Source organism: Esox lucius, chromosome 23, assembly GCF_011004845.1.
Source record: "Esox lucius isolate fEsoLuc1 chromosome 23, fEsoLuc1.pri, whole genome shotgun sequence".
NCBI classification, from domain to species: domain Eukaryota; kingdom Metazoa; phylum Chordata; class Actinopteri; order Esociformes; family Esocidae; genus Esox; species Esox lucius.
In genome coordinates this window covers 19,791,784-19,815,403 of record NC_047591.1, presented here as the reverse complement: position 1 = coordinate 19,815,403, position 23,620 = coordinate 19,791,784, and the positions used below count along the sequence as shown (strand labels likewise).

Sequence of the window (23,620 nt, the reverse complement as noted above, 5' to 3'; positions counted from 1 at the left end):
GAGCAGTGTGTTGTACCTCTGTGTAATATATCCAACTTCAATACTCTGTGCAGCATCACAAGCTTCACTTCCAAGTCTCCCCTGTATAATGTCACTGAGCTATAATGAGTGGTCTGTGGTACGTATTTACTCCAGTAGCACCTCACACTACTTAACATATAGACCAGTGGTTCTGGTCTATTTGTTAAGTACTCAGGCCCGTAGACCAGGAGTACTGACGGTTTTCATTCTCATGCTTTTATCAGGGACTGATTTAGATCAGGTGAAGGCAAATAGCAATCAAAAAGAAAAGAAAACCTCTGAGTTGAGACAGATATAGACAGACTACACAATAGTCTTCTTACCTACCGACGGCTGGGTCAGAAACTCCCTTTATCTCTTTATGTAATACGTTGATAGTAGATGTGAAGGGATCTATTTAATCCATGTCACCAAAGCTCAAAGGCAATGCACCCGTGTTAGCTGAGAATGCATTCCTGGTACTCTGCATACTTGCCAGCTCAACTGGAAATGACCTTTACATGTCCATTGCACAGTCTGTAACTCCTCAGCAGTACAGACTGAATGGAGCCTTAAGCTGGTAGTGTTTTGTAGTCCTTACCTTCTGGAGGGTCGGTCATGGGAGGCTTCAGGCAGTACATGTGGTAGCCCCTGTCACAGTCATCACAGAACAAAAGCTGGTCCTGCCGACGAACCAACGCACCAAGTTAACACCCTTCTCAAGACCAGGCCCACTGAGCCAAAGACTACGTACACCACATAACATCACTGACATGGTAGTACTGACACAATATCAAGTCACTGACATGACACTACTTACACAATTTCAAATCACTGACATATTACCGACACAATATCACATCACTGACATTACACTACTGACATGATGTCACATCACTGACATGACACTACTGACATGATGTTACATCACTGACATGATGCAACTTAGACAATGCTGATTATCAATACGCATGCTGCTTTATCTAGTTCAGTTCATTTCCCTGCAATGTTACACCTGCTGTAAAACGCATATGTGACAGACGAACTGATTGGTTGATGCTACTCTCAGAACAATGGTTGGTCACCAATCTAAAGCCTAGGCAGTTGTGGGTGCCAACCAGACTCGTCAAAGCATTCAAAAGCAGAATTAACCTGGGAGTTAACAAGAGTCTTGCTCTAAAGGAACCTTCTGGACCCGATGTTAGAGAGTCTCTGAGTGGTGAGATTAAACCCACGGGCTTCTACCCCTATATATCCCAGTCCCATATAAACAATATCCTATTATAAATCATTATTCTGATCTAAAATCAGCACTCCTACATTCAGACACTGCACGTTAACCCAAGCCCAGGTCTGGGACAGGCTCATCTGGGGAACTCACGTCATTCTCAGAGGTGCCACACAGGCTGCAGGACTTGCACTCGATGCACTGCCACTGGTAGGTCTTCACTGCCGTCATCATGTTGTCTGTGAACTGCAGGCAGGTGGGGTGGCCTTCAGAGGGAGGGAGGGAGGGAGGGCACGTCATTCACACGGCAAATCAACAACATCGACACACAACCGCTTCTCCCTGTTCTATAAACTGGATCAACAGTGAAGAAGTCAAGACGTTAGATGAGCATTGCAAAAAACAAAGCAGCATCCGGCTGTTGTTAGCGGGCCCCATTGGGTCATTCGGAAGACCCGGAAAGGTCCTGGCTAAAGTCACACAAGAGTATGAGGGACACTGGTGAAATGCAGACATTAGATACAACCTAGTTCAGCCCTGGAGTACAGCAGGCTGGTATCTGAGATGCTGAGGATAACAAACATGACCTGTTTGGACAATAACAAATATTACCAGTTCATTACACCACAAGTGAGTTCCCATCAGAGTGTCAATGGGATATCAACGAGCCATAGACGAGACCTGAGCACTCATCTCATCGATCAGAAACAAAAAGGTTCTGGCTGAGGCATTTACTGACCTGGGCACACAGCCAGCCACAGGACTCTTTCTGCCCCCCATCCTCTCCCCCGTTCTCTTTCTGTTCATCTAACTCAGTGTTTTGCTGAACCCAATTAGACAGAAAGCCAACAACAACTCTGTGCTGGGGGAAGTTAATGGAGGTAAATAAACACTGTGGGGAAAGGGAATCAGGAATGGGACGATGCATTAACGCAAGGGCAGTTGAATGAGAAATGAATGGCGTGGACTTTTTGATGCGTAAATTGCCAGACAAAACAGTACATCCTGTCAAGAGCCAGAGTGAATGTGTGGTTGTCTAGGGTATTCGGGTACATAAGGGATCCACCTTAGAGAGTGAAACAACGCCTGCCACAGCAATCACCTTCTTTCCATGTGTTCCTACACCAGACCATTCCTGTGGTCCCTACAGATGGGGACAAGGAGATGCCAATTGGCTCTTACCTCTTGGCTACCTGTCCTCTCTGGCCAATGGAGCACATCAGAATCCGGGCCCATCCCTCCTTCCCACCCTAAATAGTCCAGTTTACCGTATTATGGCCAAGGGGTATATAGTCTATATTTGGCTTTAGTTCATTCCCGTACAGTCAATCCTTCAACAATTTAGGCTTTATTAAATTATGAAAACCATGTGTCAAAGTGTTTGTTATACAGAACAGCACTGCCCTTTCTCCTTCACAGGGAAAATAAGAAAGCTCTCTGAGAAAACTCGGAGAAAAGCCATTGAAACAGCAATGCATTCTTTTAAGTCAATGTTTGTTCTTAAACAGCTTATGTTTTGAAGAAAGAAAACATTCCCCAAAACAATTAACAAAAATTCAAATGGACATAACAAACGGAACCAGCACTTGTCAATGAAAATAATTCAGCTTCTCAAGAAGAGTTCTGTCAGCTCAGATTGTCTTCTTCGTCGGAAAACAAAATGTCCTCCAGCTCGCCGTCCTCGAAGCCATAAAAGGTCGAAGCCTCACTTTCCGAAGTGTCGCCGAACAACTCTTCGAGAACGCTTGCCTTCTTTTTTGTCCTCCTTCTCCCTTCATCCTTCACTCCTCCCAGGACTTCGCCAGCTAGCGTGAATATATCAGCAGCAAAGCAACAATCAGACAACACTGTCAGCTTAAAGCCCTTCATACAGGGCCATGGGAGACACTCAATTTGTCAGCCTTCTCTAAACCTGTCACAGAAACCATGTCATTTACCACTAGTGACAAGAAGCAAAAATCACCAAAAATAAAACACCCTCCTGAGCTAGTATGTGTTGGAATTAGCAGAGAGCACTCCTGAATTGATGAAATGATGGGTGAAGACGATCTGGGCGCCTCTGATTAACAACAATGAATAACAAACATGCCAGAATGCTTCATGAGGAAATGCGCGAAACAAAAAAGTTAATGCATGTGAAAAACCAGTCTTCTACTGTGCAGTTACAAATAGATTTTGTTGATGAATATGATGACACGTTTACAGTGAGAAGCACACTCCAAGGTAAAGAGCAGCCGACCCAATTCACTCACTGACACAATTTCCAAATAAGGCTCATTGATATCTCATTGACAATACAATGCTGATCACATGGTTTAAGGAAACCTAGCAAGAAACAGACTCACCCATACTCCCCACTCTCCCTACAACGCACATATGCATGCACGCCAAACACACACACACACACACACACACACACACACACACACGCACACACACACGCACACACACACGCACACACACTGAGCAGGTACAGGTAATCTGTTTTTTGAGCACTTTTACGTTGTACCGTTACAGTTTAGAAGCTAACCATTTTGGTAATATTTGGGGAAGCAATAATGATCCAAGCCAATCCAACAAACTCACACACACAGTCATAATTTAGAGCAAGCCAATCTAACATGGTCCAAACCATCACCCACCAAACACTAGTCCCATGTTCAGTTAGAAATTCAACAGTAAGCAGATTTTGTCCAGAAAACGACAAATGAGGGGGAAAAGAATACAGAATAAATTTTGAAAACCAGCATTATCACAGGTGGTAGAACTAATCTTACTGAGTACTGGCATTGTCTCTCATGGCTACTTTAAGATACATCTCTGGATAAGAGTGTCTGCTATATGACTAAAACAGTAAAATGGAAATAGCATATTTTTGGTACACATTGTTGAATGGTGGAATGTGAAAACACAGTCTACTTTAGGTCACCGTAATTGGTCTAGAGCTGGGCAGATAGAACATATAACCACCATAATCTGTCTAGAGCTAGGGATATAGAGCCTGTGACCACCAATGTAAATGGTGTGTGAATTTGCAGTTTCAGTGAACTCAGGGGCTAAACCCACTTCCAGACAGTAGCCGGGCTAGTTGATAATAATCTAGGCCCTTAAAAGTGCCCTAAAAACTAAACCAGTAGGGCAAATCCTGTTGCATTTTCACACCAGAATAAATTTGATTTAAATGATGTAGCCTAAAGTAGCCTTTATGTGGTGTTCAACGTTCAATTAACCATTTTTATATCCAAGCCTGACATTATTCATGATTTTGTACTTTGCCCACCACTTTATAAAATAAACCACTAAAATTATGAATTTCCATACAGAGAATAAACAATGCTAAATGTACATTACGATCTAAATTAAATTTAAGGTCAAGTTTACGCAACACAGTGATAAAAGGAGGGCTTACAACTACAGGTCAGGAAAGAATAAAAAAATCACCTCTACATGGATACAAACTACCAAACACTGGAGGTTCTTGCTTAGTTGATGCAAGATACAGAGGGAGAAATCTTTTCACAGTTGTTTCATCAGGACTGGTACGTTCTCAAATGTTATAGGGCTACCATGGAACTTACATTTTTCCAGTAAAACACTGAGTTGTGTGGCTTAACAAATGTTTTAAGTAAATTAAGTTGTGCATTTTGCTTTGGCCAGAACTAACACTGTTAAAATGATGCATTCTTGTTCTGCCTGTAACAAAAACACATACCTATCTTGTACATTTAAATTGGTTATTATTGTTTGTGATATCAGGTTCTGACATTATGTTAATTAGATTAATTACACCTATCTTTTCTACACTGCCAACTAGTAGAGCAAACTCAGTGAAGTTGCTGGTCTGCGCGGGACGGCATTTCTTCTGCACAGCAGTCCTGCAGAAGAAGCATGGCAGACAGAACCTATAACCTCTAGAATCTGTCTAAAGCTAAGCAGATACAGCCTAGATGCCTAGCCCTAGTGTATATCTAGGCCTAGGCAGACAGAATCTATAACCTCTAGAATCTAGGAAGACAGCCGAGAACTAGGCAGATAGTCAGAGTATAACAGAGAAACTCATTAAGGCACAAAAACAAGTGAAGAAAACCAAAGATGAAATGAGTGGAATCAAATGAAAACTGAGAATGTTTTCTAAACAGTCACGAGCAGCGTTTAAAACTAGTTTATAGAAAACATATTTATACTAGTATACTAACAACTTACTGAATATATATATTTTAAGAGTTCATGTTTAAAGAGAGGCACATTCATGCTTATCTAGTTTTGAACAACACCGCTAGGGCAAGCTGAGATAAGTTCAACAGAGTTGAGTGGGGACTATTGTCAGTGGACTGGGAATCTGAAAAAAACGATTTCAGCACCCAAAGAGCGTTCCTTCCAAAGGACACAAAGCTCCAGTTCGTCCACAACAGTCATCACTCAACCCTACTCTAAAACGTGGTGTGAACCTGACCACTGCTTGGATTTCCTGTGTGTTTACAGCGCTGCAGACAGGAGGACAGAGTAACGGCAGTTAAACTCAGTGTACACTCCATTACTCACCAGAGCGTCCGCAGTCAGAGCAAGACACCAGCTCCTCAGCATGCCCTGTCTTCCTGTTCGCGTCAGAGTCTCCCAGGCAGAAGTCACAGTAGTCGTTGGGAATGATTGAGCCATCCGCCGCCCTCTGAGCTATAAAATTAAACACACGTGATCCACGACTTAATAAACGCCACCTGTCGATGTCCCTCAGTCTCGCTGCGCCATCTATCCCTCTGTCTGTATGTCTGTCTTTGGACAGCAGGCAGATACACTGATAGCATCGTTTTAACTAAGGTCTGACTGTAGGTAGCCACGTACGTTTGTGGTTGTCAGGGTCAGGGTCTGGTCGCTGTGGAGGTGGGGACGGCGCGATCTCCTCCTCCCTCTCCTCCTCCCCCTCCTCCTCCGCCAGGTGTGTGTGGGCGTAATGATAGCTCAGGCCCGGGCGGTTCTTATAGCGCTTCCCACAGACTGTAGGACACAGAACCATTGGAAACAGGCCGTTAGCACAGGGGAGCGGGTTTTGAAATGGAGGGTAACAAGGACGTTCTGACGGACCTTGTCTAATGAGAAACCTGTCCTTTGCATTGTCCCTTTTCAAAACACAACTACGAAAACACAAGCTCTCAGGGCCAACCTTTAATACGGAATTTATTGTCTTGACAACGAGGGATGTTTCTTCCTAAAACCATGTGGGCTTTTGGTATAACCAATAACAACTAGGACCTAAAATGGACCGGAATATCACTAGTCGTTCAGTAGCATGTGTTCACATATACTAACGAATGTTCAAAGACATTCAGACAGGTACTGCAACAAAACAGCGTGGGTAGGAAAAGTGACACTGTGGTTTTATTTGGAGTCTTTGATCGGTAACTTTGCAGTGACAGCCAGTTAGTTGGTGGTGTGATAACCTTGACGCTTCAGTGACAGCATTGTCACGTTGCTACAGGCACATGCATCATCTTAGCTAATGCTCAAAAGACTCTTGTCACCCAGCAATACAGGGAGAATCCAGCCCAAACTGCAGGAGAGGGTTAGTGCCATGCAAGCTTGCTTTGATCTCACGATCAAGAATCAACGCATCTGCAACTACACTGTGAAATGGCAATAGACGGCTTAAAATTGTTTTAGCTCAAGCTTGGCTCGCCAGACGGATTTCTGCTGTAGCCAATTCTATCGTTAGCCAAAGCAGAAAAAGGAAAGCAACAACGATCATGCTCAGAAGGGTGCAACATGGCAATCAGATGTATAGAACTGACAAAATCCCACAATTGATAATTAGATAAAAATGATATTTTTCTTATTGGGACATTCGGAGAATGTTGTACCCATCTGAACACGACCCAGGCTAGGTCAAATCAGCCAGGCGCCAGTAGCCCCTGATCTTGTCGTTAGAGAAGCCAAACAAAATTTCAGCGCAAATATGGCGACAAATCCAGATACCTGAGTCTGAGGCAGTTTTTGAGTTATGCTTTTGTTTGTTTCGGTCTGGAAGGAACAGAGGAGACAAAAGCAAATGAAAGAAACAATAAGAAGAGTGAGTTTCATTGCATCCCATTAAAGAAGAACCCATTCCTTCACTGTAATTCTTAAAGTAAAAGTAGCATGCTAGGCTAACCCAATTTTCCCAATGTAATCCTATAGGTAGAAGAAGCATGCTAGGCTAATGTCCAGCATGCTAGCTAGCAGAACGATCCACATTCTCAGTTTTATCCATGCTCTACAGTCTAGGGGGCTAACGACTGCTCTCCACCCAAGGAAAGTAAATGGATTACTGATCAGTAATTTTGGAGCTGACCATGCCCAGATACAGATATTCCTTTGCTTTGAGATAAGTCAAATACTACAGAATGGTGAGAATTTAAAAGGAGAAATATATATATATATATATATATATATATATATATATATATATAGTATTTATTTTTTTCACTGTCAAACATGAGATTCAGAATATAAGCAATTTTTTACTCAATGTTTAAATGTAGCAGGAATGTTAAGATAAGAGGGCAGATTCTGTCAACATTCTAATACTGTTATGGGTAGGAGAACACTATACACACTGAATATTTATAACGTCTGTGATTTTAAATAGTCTCCCCAGGGCACTGCACGTATTTGAACTTTTCTTTAGCAAGCTACTTCTACTAATCTCAGGCTCTTTATTGGTGAACAAGGTGTGCTAGTTCAGGGCTAAAACAATGGAGAGGCTGGAGAACTTCTATTAACGAGCAACTCAAGTTGTTGTTTTGTTACTTACTGTCACAGACGTAAGGTTTATCCACATCATCGTTGGAGACAGCCTCTGTTCTCCTGCGGCCAGACGTTCGGACCTGCTGAAGCGAGAACAGTAGCATTAGCAAAATAAAACCCTCCATTTTCTTAATTTTTATACTCTCTTTCCAAAACTCAATTACTTTTGTTTGTCTTGGTTTGCACTCACCCTTCCTTTCCTGTGCTTTCTCTTCGGAGTGTCCACTTCAAAGTCCTCATCGTCTTGGAAACCTTCCCCATTCTCGTCAGCCTCCAAAACCCTCTACAGAGGACGGACGGAGGAGGCAGGGGGAAGAGAGGTGATGAGGTTGACATTTTACATAAGCGTTTCTGGAAGTCCTCTGTGTTTCCATGGTGAGAGTTGTGATTTTAGAGTTACGATACAGCCTGTGCTATGCCAATATTGCCCAGTTGTTGTGAGTGTGCTCATGGGTATGGCCGACTGCGTGTGTGCAAGGGTTTCCTGGTTGCCATGGCAACTGCAAGCTAAGCGTAAAGCTCAGAAAAACATTCTATACATATTTTCTATGTTTTCAGATAAAAGTAATTGTGTTTTGAATTAAATGAATCTGGTTGTTTTTACCAACAGAGTTGCAGCACTGATTGCAGAATTACTTTTCTGGTTTGGCTAGCTGGCTAATGGTTGCATTACAAAAGATGCATCTCAGCATTTATACTTTTTCATTCGATCAGACTCGACTACATTATGGAAACTGCAGAGAGCTGGTAGTGAGGTCCTACTGCTCTGGAATGATGTGCGCTCGGCCTTCTTGTGCCATGGAGACAATAGAGTTGTCATCCATGTGGGTGTAATAGGCTGGCTGTGGAGGAGCTGATGTCCAGACAACAGAGAAGCTTAAGTGAGCATGTCGCTTTCAACATCACCTGACATCACACACTACAGACAGGCTGACGATAACATCAGAGACGGCAGGAAATCTATCTATCTATCTACTTTTCTACAGGTGCTGGTCATAAAATTTGATTTATTTCCGTAATTCCATTCAAAAAGTGAAACATGTATAATGTATACATTCATTCCACACAGACTGATATATTTCAAGTGTTTATTTCTTCAAATTTTAATGATTATAACTGACAACTAATGAAAACCCCAAATTCAGTTTCTCAGAAAATTTGAATATTGTGAAAAGGTTCAATATTGAAGACACCTGGTGCCACACTCTAATCAGCTAATTAACCCAAAACACCTGCAAAGGCCTTTAAATGGTCTCTCAGTCTAGTTCTGTAGGCTACAAAATCATGGAGAAGACTGCTGACTTGACAGCTGTCCAAAAGACGACCATTGACACCTTGAACCAGGAGGGCAAGACACAAAAGGTCATAGCTAAAGAGGCTGGCTGTTCACAGAGCTCTGTGTCCAAGCACATTAATAGAGAGGCAAAGGGAAGGAAAAGATGTGGTAGAAAAAAGTGTACAAGCAATAGGGATAACCGCACCCTGGAGAGGATTGTGAAACAAAACCCATTCAAAAATGTGGGGGAGATTCACAAAGAGTGGACTGCAGCTGGAGTCAGTGCTTCAAGAACCAACACACACAGACGTATGCAAGACATGGGTTTCAGCTGTCACATTCCTTGTGTCAAGCCACTCTTGAACAAGACACAGCGTCAGAAGCGTCTCGCCTGGGCTAAAGACAAAAAGGACTGGACTGCTGCTGAGTTATGTTCTCTGTTGAAAATTTTGCATTTCCTTTAGAAATCAAGGTCCTTGAGTCTGGAGTAAGAGAGGAGAGGCACAGAATCCACGTTGCTTGAAGTCCAGTGTAAAGTTTCCACAGTCAGTGATGGTTTGGGGTGCCATGTCATCTGCTGGTGTTGGTCCAATGTGTTTTCTGATGTCCAAGGTCAACGCAGCCGTCTACCAGGAAGTTGTAGAGCACTTCATGCTTCCTGCTGCTGACCAACTTTATGGAGATGCAGATTTCATTTTCCAACAGGACTTGGCACCTGCACACAGTGCCAAAGCTACCAGTACCTGGTTTAAGGACCATGGTATCCCTGTTCTTAATTGGCCAGCAAACTCGCCTGACCTTAACCCTATAGAAAATCTATGGGGTATTGTGAAGAGGAAGATGCGATACGCCAGACCCAACAATGCAGAAGAGCTGAAGGCCACTATCTGAGCAACCTGGGCTCTCGTAACACCTGAGCAGTGCCCCAGACGGATCGACTCCATGCCACGCCGCATTGCTGCAGTAATTCAGGCAAAAGGAGCCCCAACTAAGTATTGAGTGCTGTACATGCTAATACTTTTCATGTTCATACCGTTCAGTTGGCCAACATTTCTAAAAATCATTTTTTTGTATTGGTCTTAAGTAATATTCTAATTTTCTGAGATACTGAATTTGGGATTTTCATTAGTTGTCAGTTATAATCATCACAATTAAAAGAAATAACCATTTGAAATATATCAGTCTGTGTGTAATGAATGAATATAATAAACAAGTTTCACTTTTTGAATGGAATTACTGAAATAAATCAACTTTCTGATAATATTCTAATTTTATGACCAGCACCCTGTGTGTAAATCTATTTTCTTTATTATGTACCTGTATCTCCAGCATTGTCTCATCCTCCTTGTTGATGTCTTTCTTCTTTTCCAGTAGCCCCTCTCCCCTGAGCAGCGCCTCCAGAGCTGTGGCCTCTCCAGGGGGGGCCTCCCTTTTAGGAGCCAGCTCTGCCTCTGAAGGGAGGGAGACAGGGGCGTAGGGACCAGTTAGTGATTCAGCAGCTAATCAGTTAGCCAGCTATTCAATTATCTGCTATTCAGTTAGCCTATAAGCCAGTTAGCTGATATTCAGATAGCCTATAAGCCAGTTAGCTGATATTCAGATAGCCTATTAGCCAGTTAGCTGATATTCAGTTAGCCTATTAACCAGTCAGCTGATATTCATTTAGCCTATTAGCCATTTAGCTGATTGTCAGCTAGCCAACTAGACAGTTAGCTTTCAGCCAAGCCACAAGGGACCTAAGCATTTTCTGTGTGCGGCTAATGCTGCCTGATGTTTGCCAGCAGCTGTCAGTTACAGGGCAATTACCATAGTTACAATACCACAGCCACCTGATTGATTCTCCCCAGTGAGAAACCCTACCAGCTTATCATCATAGACAGCCTATGAAATTGCATACTGTGAGCGTGTGCGTGCAGACATGTCTTCCTTCTCCCCTGTGCTGGTTCTTATTGCTTAAACCATGGGGCTAATATGCTGTGATATTAGTAGGGTGAGTGAATTAGAGAAGAATTAGAGGATATGGTGAGATGTAGTGACGGAATGCTGGGAGGAGAAGGAGGGATGAGAGGAGAGAATGATAAGAGGAGGGATGAGGGGAGAGAAGGGTGAGAAGATAATGGGGGATGAGGGGACAGAAGGATGAGGGAGAAGGCTGGATGAAAGAGAAGGATGAGAGAAGGAGGGATGTCAGGAGAGAAGGAGGGATGAGGAAAGAGAAAGATGAGAAGGAAGGATGAGGGCAGAGAAGGATGAAAGCTGGGATGAGACGAGTGAGGGATTGTGGGAAGGAGGGAAAAGGAAGAGGATTAGAGGAGAAGGAGAGAAGGATGAGAGGAGGGGAGAAAAGGATGAGAAGAGAAGGAAAGGACAAGGAGGGGAGAGGTCTGGTTTCAAACCTTTAACCTTTGACCTGCCTCCCCCTGCTCTAGCCAGATCACCCTCAGCAAGGCACAGAGTGGCTCAGACACCTTTTGCCCCCAAAGTCAGGGTTGTGGGGTTGGATTCTGGGGTGGGCAGCATGGGGTAAAGGTTTGTATACTGCCATCTCATTACGTCTGACTTGGTCTCTCTATTTCTCTCTTTTTTCTTTCTTTCCATTAGCTATGACCCCCCCCATATCCATTGTTTCCCACCGTTTATCTGTAAAGATTAAGGGAGGAGTGATAAAGCAGGAGTGATAAAGCAGGAGTGATAAAGCAGGAGTGATAGGGGATCTCCCGTGTTTAGAATCTAATGAAGACGAGAGAGGACAGGAGCAAAAAGCTTATGACACTGTGAGGGAGTAGCACTTTGCCTCTGTAACTGAAAGCAGAGCAAGGATAACTACTCCTCCTTATCAACCCACATCTGTCCATCTCTCTGATATTTTCCCTTCCTCCTCCTTTCCATATCCTTATGTAGGGTGACTGTGATGAAACCCATCCCAGCCGGCCGGGCAAAAACACGTGTTTCACCACTTATTTAGGGCTGAAAAGTGGGCTGTTGTGAAAGGCTCTTTGGCTGTCAGCTGAGATGGCGATCTGGAAGCAGGAGTTTTCAATTAATAAGCTTTGCCACAATGGTGGGTGGTAACAAGGCAAGCTCAAATCTAAACACAGGTTAAAAGGAATATTCAAGTAACTGATTTGTCACTTCAAGGCTAAATATTTCATAATTAATAGTGGTTTTTATTTTTCATGCTTTGAGCAGAAATTGTATTGCTTTATTATGGCATACAACCATAGACCTTCTCTTCATTGTTCCCTTTTTTACAGGTAAGAACTTTTAACAATAGTTAGCAATTTTCGACAATTTTCCAAGTACAAACTAATGTGCTGTCTCAATGTTGTTTTAGGATCTAAAATATAATTAAATACAATTACAAGTAATCAGAAAAGGAGATGAGACAATTGGGTAACCAGGAAAAAAGTTTATGGATAAAAATGGATAAAAAATACAATCACATTGTGCACAGCGCTCTCTTTAATGTGTGAACTGTAACTATCTCTGTAAATGTCTTCTTGGGAAGGATTCTCATCGGCTGCTAAATATGTTTTTGGTAAAAACTGTATGTGCTCCAAACAGTGAGCCTTTTGTGACACAACACAGTGTATTATATTGCTATAGAGGACTGGGGAAACAATAGCACTGAGGACAGAACACAGACAGACTGGCAGTCATTCTATCAGGTTCCTCTGGCATTCCTCCACACGCATGCAACACACACACATGGACAGACACACAAACAGACAGACAACCTTTTCCTTAGCTGAGGCACAGAAGCACCCTGTGCTGGGCCCCTCTAATCATTTGTCCATGCGGCATTAGAATGTGTAAGTGAAGTGGAGTGCTGTGTGTGTGTGTGTGTGTGTGTGTGTGTGTGTGTCAGGAAAAAGAGAGGAGGCATTGTATCAGGTAGAGAGACAGAGCGAGAGAGAGAGACAGTGAGAGAGACAGAGAAACAGAGAAAGTAATTTAAATTGAAATGAATTAAATTGAGAAATGGAAAGTTACAGGCAGGGAAAAGAGAGAGAGAAAACCAAAAGGTCAACTAGCGACCACCACTAGGCTACTGCTAACACCACTATGTAGAGCAGAGAGAATAAAGAGACAGGGAGGGAAGGAGAGTCAAAGAAAGGGGGTGGGGGGGGGGCAGAGGGAGGTGCATTATATTCTCACCCAGTCGTAGTTCACAGAGGCGTAGCTGAGGGTCCATAGGGGGGTGAAGCCGTCTCTTCTTCCTCCAGCAACGTGCAGGGTAAGTGTACATCTGACCCGCTGAAATACCTACGCAAAACGGCGTTGATGTACTGTTAAGATACACACTGACTCAGTCCATCTCATACACAGCCACGTTGATTTATTAACATGTGTCTGAAGTCATCATGTGTCAGTGTAAACACACACACAGCCAAAATATGCCCTGGTTGTCGACGCTCAACGGACCAATAGCCCGACTGTAAACAGCTGACTCTGTTTATAGTCGTGACAACATGTAGAACGCAGATTAGAAAAATGACAGAAAGAAACATACAGAGAAAAACAAAGACAGAGAGAGTGTACGGACAGACAGACTGACAGAGAGATAGATAGAAAGAGAGAGAGAGACCAACTCAGCAGTAGTACATTATAAAACACGGCTCGCCACAAAGTATAGGGTGTAGCCTCGGGGCCTAGCATGCGAGAAGAAGTGAGAGAGGCTTTTAGTGTTCAGCTTTTAGTAAGCATCATATTGTGCTCTCCGCTTGGAGGACCTAGATCTGCAGATGTGTCTGATAGTTTCTGGTGTCAGGTCAAAGCACAAAGGCTTGAATACTTGAGGGTGTAGGAATTGGTTAGGTTTCTCAAAAGGGGACTCCATCCATGCCTTTTATGCTTCCTTCTATTATCCTTGTGGAAAAACAAATGGATTTCACATTTTCTAATGTGATGTGTTCCAAAAAGTCCAATGACGTAATAACGTTGGCTTAGGAGATCACCACATCCAGTAAAGTAAGTTGACGACCAGTTTATACTGCATCCAGTAAAGTAAGTTGACGAGCAGTTTACACTGCATCCAGTAAAGAAAGTTGACGAGCAGTTTACAGCTATCTTGGTGATTCTTATGTTGTTGAAATATCAACATGGTAACCAAAAGTAGTTACAATATATGTATTTATAAGCCAGACAACACTGAGGTTAGATTTGTCACTGGGCAACAGTACAGTAATGAAGGATCGTCATCATTCGTTTCCTCCTCCTGTAGTACACCCACCTGGCCTGCGGTGCCGCTGTTCCATCCAAATGTAGCAATTATTCTGAGCGACACCGGTCTGGTTGTCCAAGAAAGGCATGCGTACACTCCGCTCGGCACACAAACGGGCGTTGTAGCTGCGACAGTGCTCTATGGCCTCCCGGTAAAACTGGTCGCCTAGTCTGGGGAGGCAAAACGGGAGACAGACAGGTTAACTGTTAGCTAGCTTAGCATACTCTGCATCTGGTCAGCTAGCCCAGCGAGACGAGAGAGAGAGAGAGGACATATAGTTTTAGATTGTTTAGGTTAGTTTAGCATACTCTGTAACTGGTCCGATGACTTGGAAATAAGAAGTATTCTGTTAGCTTGCCAAAGTTATCTTAGCATACAATGTAACTGGTCTACTAGCCTGAAGAGACAAGAAGAAAGGTGTCTGATAGGTAAGCTGTAAGCTAGCTTAGCTTGTCATTCTCTTGAACTAGTCAGCTAGCCTGCTTAAAGTAATCGTCAAGTGTTTCGAAAAGAACACACTTGGTTAGCTGAACTCAGGATATGTTAACCTATTCCGTTAACTTAATTCACTCAGGATAAGTCAACATGCTTTGTTAAGCTTAACCTAAGGATAGGTTAACATAATTAGTAAGTTAAACTCAATAGGTTAACATACTCAGCTTGTTTATCAGAAAAAGTGTTTCAGTTGCTAAAGTCCACTTTACAGTGTAATGCTGCTTAGCACATTCAGAATAGTTCAGCAGGGTCAATCTACCTCAGTTTAACACATTCAGACTAATTTAGCCGGATCAATCCCTCTGAATGTAGCATATTACCATAATCTCAGTTAGTCAACGCTATATGCTGTGCAGCACCAACATTTTTTGGGTCGTTTATTCGTATGGAGAACCAAGCTCTGAGTTTAGTTTGCTTTGATTTAAACAAGCTCTGTATGCATTAGCCGGCCTGTCCAGGAGATCCTCAAGGAAACTGTTGCTAATCAATTGTCCATTATTTATGTCTTTCGCTTAGTTGAAGGGTTCTTGAAAAAACCCTTGAGTTGAGGCATTGATTAGTAGTTTCTGCCACACTTTATGCACATTGACTAAAGGTGCATAAAGTTTGAAACGTGCATTTTTTTTACATTATGGAACCCAGCTTGGCCCACCGATTTTGAAAGCTGATGACCACTGCAGCGATGCATTCAAAACTAACATGTTTTACAGTCATGCTTCATAATCTATTTTTTTGAAGCAATTTCACCTCGATTACAATATTCAACCTGGATTAAAATATCTCGTCCGGATTACATTATTTCACCTGGATTAGATGTTATGATGAAACTGACAGTTTTGTAGCTTTAGTCACGCTAACAGACATTCAAAATGTAACCCTAACATCACAAAAATGTTCCGGGTTTAGATTTTTTATAATGTGTTGTATTAAGAGGCATTATCCTATTGGGTGCATTATCCTATTGGGTGTATATCCTATTGGGTGCATTATCCTATTGGGCGCACTGAGAACTAGAAAGGATACACCAGGCATGGCTACAAGAAAAGTTATTCCAGGCAGCTTTGCTTGTCAAATTAAAGGGAAGTTGTTTAATGTCCTAACAGGTAGACTTTCTCTAATGCCAGGCCACAAACACAACTAACACACACACACACACACACACATCAAGGGATCCTGACCTGACAGATCTGAATCAGAATCAGTAGAACCTGTTTACACTACCAAATCAAGTGGAAAGCGTCAAAAGGTTAAAGGCATTTTAAATGGTCGACTGTTAGCTGTGTGCAGTTGTAACAAAGTACAAATAAAGTATGCATGACCTGGGACAATAAAGACTAATGTTAGTTGTTTCCAATGTTAAGGTGCTGCACCAGTTGCCTGGTTCTCATTGTCTCTGGTCACAAATCTTGCTTTTATAACTGCACATGCCATTATTTCATATTTGACATCTCCAATGGGGCCATATATTTGGCAGGTGTTTAGGAAGTGCAGCTCGGTTTCCAACTCGTTCTTTGGGCCGTGTACACATAACCTGTCTTCTCTCGGTGGCCAGATCTGCTTATGGCAGCCTTCTCTGTAAAAAAAAAAAAGCCCATACTCACTGAATCAGTACATAGTAACAGGTTTTTTGTTTGACACTCAAACCAACACACACACACACACTCGGACACACACTCAATCACCGAAAAGGTCAGCCACAGCAGACGGGGGAACCAGTAAATGTCCATAAAGCTTGGTAAGCTCTGTTTCAGTACCGGTGTTTCCAGGCCGATCTCCACAGACCTTTCAGGATGTCTCTCTGTGGGTTTATTTTTTTAGCCTGATTAGATCACATATTTACCCACCCAATCCACTCTCAAACAGAAGATACACAGATCAGTATGTGAGGAATGCCAGACAGGACAAAGAGGACAGGCTGTAGTCACACCAAGGCCACAAAGACTGGTAGTGTTCTGATAGAGGGAGATGTGTAAACATACTGCAAGAGAGACAGAAATATAGAATGAAAGGCAGAGACAGACAGGCTGTGTGTTTGAGGGGGATGTAGAGAGAGAATGAGAGGAGGGAGGGAGAGAATGAGAGAAGGGAGGGAGACAGGTATTCCTTTCACAGAGGACCCGATGCCTTTCCCAAAAGAAAATCATTTGGCAATGTTTGGATGTCCCCTTGCACGCAGACAAATGTTTTATTTTTACCTTTTCTTTTCCACTTGGGCAATGTAAACAAAGATTTCCCATTCCATTAGACGCCTTATAATTTAATTGAGAGAGAGGGGAGAGAGGGGAGAGAGAAAGACAGAGAGGAAGCAAGAGACAGAGAAAGAAAGGGAGAGCAATAGAGACTGTTGCCATCTCTACATGGGTGCATTCCTAGATAGTTATATAGAGTACGATGGAGAAAGATCGGATATAGACAGATCAGGCATTTATAGATAGATATATGTTGATTTGAGAGACAGAGAGATGGAAAGAGAGAAATAGAGACTGCTAGATGGGTATATTTATAGATTGAGAGGTTGTGATGAGGGAGAGGAAGTTGGAGACGGAGGGAGGAGCTGACCAGTTGGTGAGGGAGAGCCGCAGCATTGACCACTGCTCACAAAATCAATGTGTAGTTTATATATAGCCCTGTCCTCCTGACCATACAGCATGTGCTGTTTCAGAGCAGTCAGGGCAACATCAAATAAAAAGTCCTAAATGACACGCCAAAGAAGAGAAAATGGACAGAGTTGAGGTAAATAGATTTCAATACATTTTATTTTATAGCTGCATGAATGTTTTCAGGTGTGAGCCTTTATCTTCAGTTTGCTTGAAGGACAATCGCAATCAATGTCTGGCCACACATGAGTGGGCATAATTACACACTGTCAGTCAGTACTGGCGCAGTCAACAGATCCCAGCAGGGAAAGTTGTGGTAATATAAAATACATATATAAATATATAACAATCACCAACTGACAAGCCACCCATCAGAAAATCTACCGATCATCTTCCTCCCAGATGAGAAACGATGAGTAGTAACTCACAGACGCTGCAATGTCGCTAGTTTTTTTTTACTCAAACTGTTTCATTTACACAAGAACAATCCAGGCACAATAGAAAAAAGCCTTTTCAGTCAGAGATAAACTGCTTTATGTACCCATTGGAGTGCAGGAGCAGAGGAACTACATAACAGGTTCTCCAACACATCTGTGTCATTAACATACAAGTAGCATGTCATGTAAGTACTTAACTTGCAGCTGTCACTCTTTTTGAGTCCAATTCCAGTATTGGTAAAAGTATAATTAGGAAGACAGAAGGACACGCTACATACAAAAAAGAGACATAGCATGTCCATGAGAACATGTAATACATATCGAGGTCTAATGCTTAGGAAAACTCTTGGTCCGAGCAGCGGGTTTTGTTCTGTACCCATTATTGGAGGGCAGATAGCTCGGCTTCACGTTAGGGAATGTTCCGGAGAACAAAGTTTTGCTAAACAGGGAATGTCAATCTGTTACACTTCTGTTGACCCCTGACATTACATGGATGACCACAAGGCTACTTTTCTGTCACCACCGTCCACAATTACATAGAGTTTAATGAAAAGGACCCTATAGAATGATGCTCCTTAATAGTATGTATCAATTGCCTGTGTGTGTGCCAGAGTTTGGGTACAATGACTTGATAACACTCTGGTCTGACCGGCTAAACAATCATGTAGTCAGAGTAAGACCCTTGATGTTTATTCGAAAGGAGCATGAAGCTCATCACCATCACCTTCACCACACCGTGAATTTCATCATTACTTTACTACGCTTAAAATCTTTAGCCTAATTAACTGCACGCTGTCCCAAGTCGCAGTCTGTGAGGACCAACAAAATCATTGGTGACACCAAGTTTGCTTCAGCATGTTGATGGTTATTCTAGCAAACTTTCCACATAAAAGCATTTCCACTGACATCTCTCACACAATTCAGTGCCCACATGTACGGATGTTTCAGCATTCTGTTTCCATCAGTCAGGAATTTGGACTCATGGAAACTATATCTGGACTGATGGAAACGGGATCTGGACTGATGGAAACGGGATCTGGACTGATGGAAACGGGATCTGGACTGATGGAAACATGGATTCCGGACTGATGGAAACGGGATCTGGACTGATGGAAACGGGATCTGGACTGATGGAAACGGGATCTGGACTGATGGAAACGGGATCTGGACTGATGGAAACGGGATCTGGACTGATGGAAACGTGACTACTTCAGGTTATTCCTATGCATGAAATGGTTGTTTAGGAAACAAGGTTAGCGTCACATATTGGATGGAATGCAGGGCTCCTGCCAGGAAGACCATTACTGGTCCTTAAGCCTTGCCCATGACAAAGATGTGGCTTCACAGCGTCACAACCATAAGGTGCATCACATGTGGAAAGAGCCGGAAGTTATAAGTCCCATTTATGTCAACTAGGTTACCTGTTCCCTCTCCCCCTCTAGTCCCTGGCTCACACCAATTAATACGGACGTAGAACCAGGCCCAAGTAACAGAGGAGCACATCACTGGACTGTGGTGTGTGTGTGTGAGAGAGAGATCCACGTGGAGAAAGAACATGAAAGATCTGTGTTTTTTTTGGTTGCCAGAACCCACAAGGAAAATTGTCCCAGCTCAGGGGTTAGGTTGAATATAACACTTACATTCAGGCATTGCGTTAGCCTTTACATTCAGGTTTAGGCATTACCAGTTAAGTTTAGGGTTAGGTGTTAATGTCTGTGATTTCTTTATTCTACCTGAAGGCCATATTGCAGCCCTCTGCAGACACCCTCCCGCTCCAGTCCCATTTGTCTAGAGAACAATCATGACCTCCCGTTTTGCATTGGACTGCCGGGGTTCTAATTGTCTTCCATGTGTTGCCCCCCCCACACTAACAATGAAGGGCTTATGAATACAACATGAGTGTTCAAATCAAGAGGGACATACAGAACAGTAACATGGATACATGTTAAAGGACAAATACAGGCCAATATATTAGATATATGTTAAAGGAAAAATACAGGCCAGTATATTGGATATATGTTAAAGGAAAAATACAGGCCAGTATATTGGATACATGTTAAAAGACAAATACAAGCCAGTATATTGGATACATGTTAAAGGACAACTACAGGTGAATATAGTGGATACAGGTTACTACAGTTTTAAAGTACAGATAGTTCAGGATTATATCAAACACTATGCTTTCCAGTGGTCTCTGTCTCACTCTCCCTTCTCGGCTCCTGATGTCACACTCCCCCCTCCCTCAACCTCTCCTCCATTCATCCACCAAACCCGCCCAGACCTGAAATTTCCATCACCATCAATCATTCTGCCTTTCATTTTCGCTGTAGTCGTTTACCAGGCGCTCTCGCTCACCGCGACTAACTGTCACTGCATTCGTTGTGAGTCCAATAATAGTAAGTGCATTTCAGTCAATGAGGTAGCAGTACAGTCAATGAGGTAGCAGTACAGTCAATGAGGTAGCAGTACAGTCAATGAGGTAGCAGTACAGTCAATGAGGTAGCAGTACAGTCTCCCCGTATCTACACTCATCCTCAGTTTACTGTTGTTTACCTTTAACATGTCGTCAAGGCAGCTACTTAAAGACATTACTCCCTTTAACACACCTGGTGCTGTGTGTGTGTGTGATTTGGAGAACCTTATCTGACCCACACACTACTATTGAATTTGGTTGAACTTGCAGGCGTACCATAAAAGTCTCAATCATACACAGCCTTAGCACACACACACACACACACACACACACACACACACACACACACACTTAAAACACACACACACACTCAAACAAAACCACCTAAAAACACAAAACCAAAGGAGTGTCTACTTCGTGAACAAGACCGCCTAAACAAAACCACTTGGAGACTGAGCAGGGCAGGGATTCTATGGGATGGTTTTTCTGGCCTGTATCAGTCCTGTGGCTTGTTGTACAACGCAGAAAGGAAGAAACAGAAAGGACAGAGGATGAGGAGAAATAAAGAGGGGGACTGTGAAACAGAAGAGACACTGAGGCCCCAGGACATCAAGCCACAGACCTGTCTCATTTCATATCTAATTACAACTGACCATTCATTAATTTTCACTGCAGCCACAACGGAGTGTTGGAGACACAGGGAGAGAAAGAGAGAGAGTATCACTAGCCAACACATCTGTATAAGTTTAAAACCTTGGGTCACTCTGAAGACAGTCACAGGAAATGTTTACAGTGTTCCCTCCAGAAATACATTACATTTATGTCAGGACTTACAGTAATAACTATATCTCCAGCGTACACACACACACACACACACATTTGTTTCTCTATCCAGAAATCCATGTTCCCTATCCTCTAATCCTAAACCCAACCCTATTCTTAACCACAATGACATAACCCAGCCCTAATGTCTAACCTTAACCCATTACGCCTAAACTCAATAGTAGCTCCAATTCTAACACTGACTTCAATTGTACGTTTTACCCTAATCCTAACCACTTAGCCGGAAACATCATTTTCCCCAAATAAGGACCCAACAAGAAACCTTGTATGGGACCTTTGATCACACACACACAAACAAACACAAACAAACATGCATTAAATTCTGTAAAAAAAATTCAAACCTTCTCTCTGTCTCCAGTCGACTGTGAAGATCTCCAGGCCCGCGTGCCCAGAGCTCTCTGTCCAGTCATTTGAATCCTTAATGGTAAACACCAATCAGAGAAATGGTTCCACCTCAGACTAGAATTAGCTGTGGTTCTACGGTTACGTCCGGACTGAGCGTGGGCCTGCGTTACCACGTGTTGTTTGGGTAGGATGCAGTGTACCATAGTGCAATTTGTTTGGAGACAGGCGACTGGTTAAGTACACAGCACCGCAATGTACACTAGAAAACGGGCTGACCGTCTTTGATGTGACATAGATTGTTGCATTGCCAGGCTTTCATTTACTGAGCCTTTTCACAAACACTCCCACCGTACCGAACATCATTCACAACCTTTGGGAACATTGAGTTACCACGCCTGGTCTCAGGAATGACTAACCATCCGCAAAGATTAACTCTATTGTACAGAACCCTCCTAACCTTCATTTTAAATACACAGCGCACGACTGCATGAATGAGAACACTGTCCAACTGTTGCCAAACAAAAATGTTTTGCTTGGTGTTGTTTCCAAGGGCAAGGGGGTAGGGCGGTTGTTCGATTTGGCTTTTGAAATGGGCTCCTTTCATCATAGATGTTCGGGCTGATGAGCCCACCACATTTACAGAAGGCTCAACAGTGAATTCTGAACCATCCAGAACCACTTCCCTCTGCGCCTGCCGCCTCACTCGTGTCCACGCTCACTCTGAGACCCTTCTGGGGGAGACAATCAGCTTCAGTTAGCCTCCTCAGGGACATTCAGCTTCGGTTAGCCTCATTAGAGACAATCAGCTTCAGTTAGCCTCCTCAGGGACAATCAGCTCCATCCTCCAGATTGTGTAGAACCGTCCTCCAGATTGTGTAGAACCATCCTCCAGCCTGTGTAGAACCATCCTCCCGAGTGTAGAACCATCTTCCTCTGTATATAACCCTCCTCCACTACATAGAACCCTCCGTCAGACTCTAGATAACCATCCTCCAGACTGTGTAGAACCATCCTCCAGACTGTAGAGAACCATCCTACAGATTGTGTAGAACCATCCTCCAGCCTGTGTAGAACCATCCTCCAGACTGTGTAGAACCATCCTCCAGACTGTGTAGAACCATCCTCCAGCCATAGAGCTCAATCAGATTAGTGGAAAGGTTATGATATCAGCAGTCTGCTACAGGGGACTCCCCACCAGCCTGGACAAAGACACCCAGGACAGGGTCTCCTATCTGGGCAAGGACTAACTGGGAGTGTGGCCCCTCTGGATTGGGAGAGGGTGGGTCGGGAAGGGAGGGGGGCAGGAAAGTAAGAAAGGGGTAGAGAAGAGGGAAGAAAGGAAGGGGGCTAGTGGGGCAAGGGAAGGCCTTTGTGAGTGTTTTTAGGAAGGGGGCAGGGAGTTGCAAAGGAAGAGAGGGGAGAGGGGGCTTTAGACAAGGTCATGTTCCCCCACATCCAGACAGAATTAACCAGCATGAAGAGAAAAGAAGGGAGGTAGTACAAGATAGGGTGAAAAAGGAGAGGGAGAGAGAGGGTGATTAAGAGGGAGGGAAAGAGAGATAAAGAGAGGGAGAAAGAAAAAAGAGAATAAAGGGAAAGAAAGAGGGAACTGCTCTAGTTCCATGGGCCAGGCAAACAGCCATTAAACCAACAGCAGTGTGGATGAACGAACCAAACCAACTCCATACGAAAATCAATGTCTGCCGTACTTCCAATCCTCCAATATGCATTCCACACACAGACACACACCCCCACCCCCTCCTCCCAACGCGCCAGGTTCCTCTACGGAACAGGAAGAGGGATTGACACTCCGTCAAATGAGTTTCCCCAGGAAAAAATCACGTCAAAGTGCCCAAGCGGCCTATTCCCCAATTCAGTACACTACCTTTTGACCTTAGCCTTATGGGCCGGGAATGGTGTACCAGACGGGTCGCAGAGCTTGTTAAGGGCCGTTGCGTTTCCCGACGTCTGGAAAACAACCCCAG

General features: G+C 43.3%; 1 protein-coding gene across 8 annotated transcripts in view; it reads right to left on the bottom strand.

The window, feature by feature from the left end:
• Positions 1-23,620, bottom strand: part of dpf3 (D4, zinc and double PHD fingers, family 3) — a 32,144-nt gene that overhangs the window by 2,980 nt on the left and 5,544 nt on the right. For 2 of the 8 annotated variants that reach the window (XM_013140292.4, XM_010894229.5), the window contains exons 2-11: positions 14,515-14,675; positions 13,440-13,547; positions 10,599-10,732; positions 8,196-8,288; positions 8,013-8,088; positions 7,196-7,240; positions 6,068-6,220; positions 5,771-5,899; positions 1,382-1,494; positions 602-683 (exon numbers count right to left, since the gene is read on the bottom strand). In XM_013140292.4, the coding sequence (XP_012995746.1) occupies positions 602-683; positions 1,382-1,494; positions 5,771-5,899; positions 6,068-6,220; positions 7,196-7,240; positions 8,013-8,088; positions 8,196-8,288; positions 10,599-10,732; positions 13,440-13,547; positions 14,515-14,593 (1,012 nt within the window). In that variant the 5' untranslated portion in view covers positions 14,594-14,675. Of the gene's footprint in view, positions 1-601; positions 684-1,381; positions 1,495-1,530; positions 3,034-5,770; positions 5,900-6,067; positions 6,221-7,195; positions 7,241-8,012; positions 8,089-8,195; positions 8,289-10,598; positions 10,733-13,439; positions 13,548-14,514; positions 14,676-23,620 lie in introns of those variants that run through there. The other 6 variants (XM_010894230.5, XM_010894232.5, XM_010894233.5 and 3 more) reach the window with 6 other exon arrangements.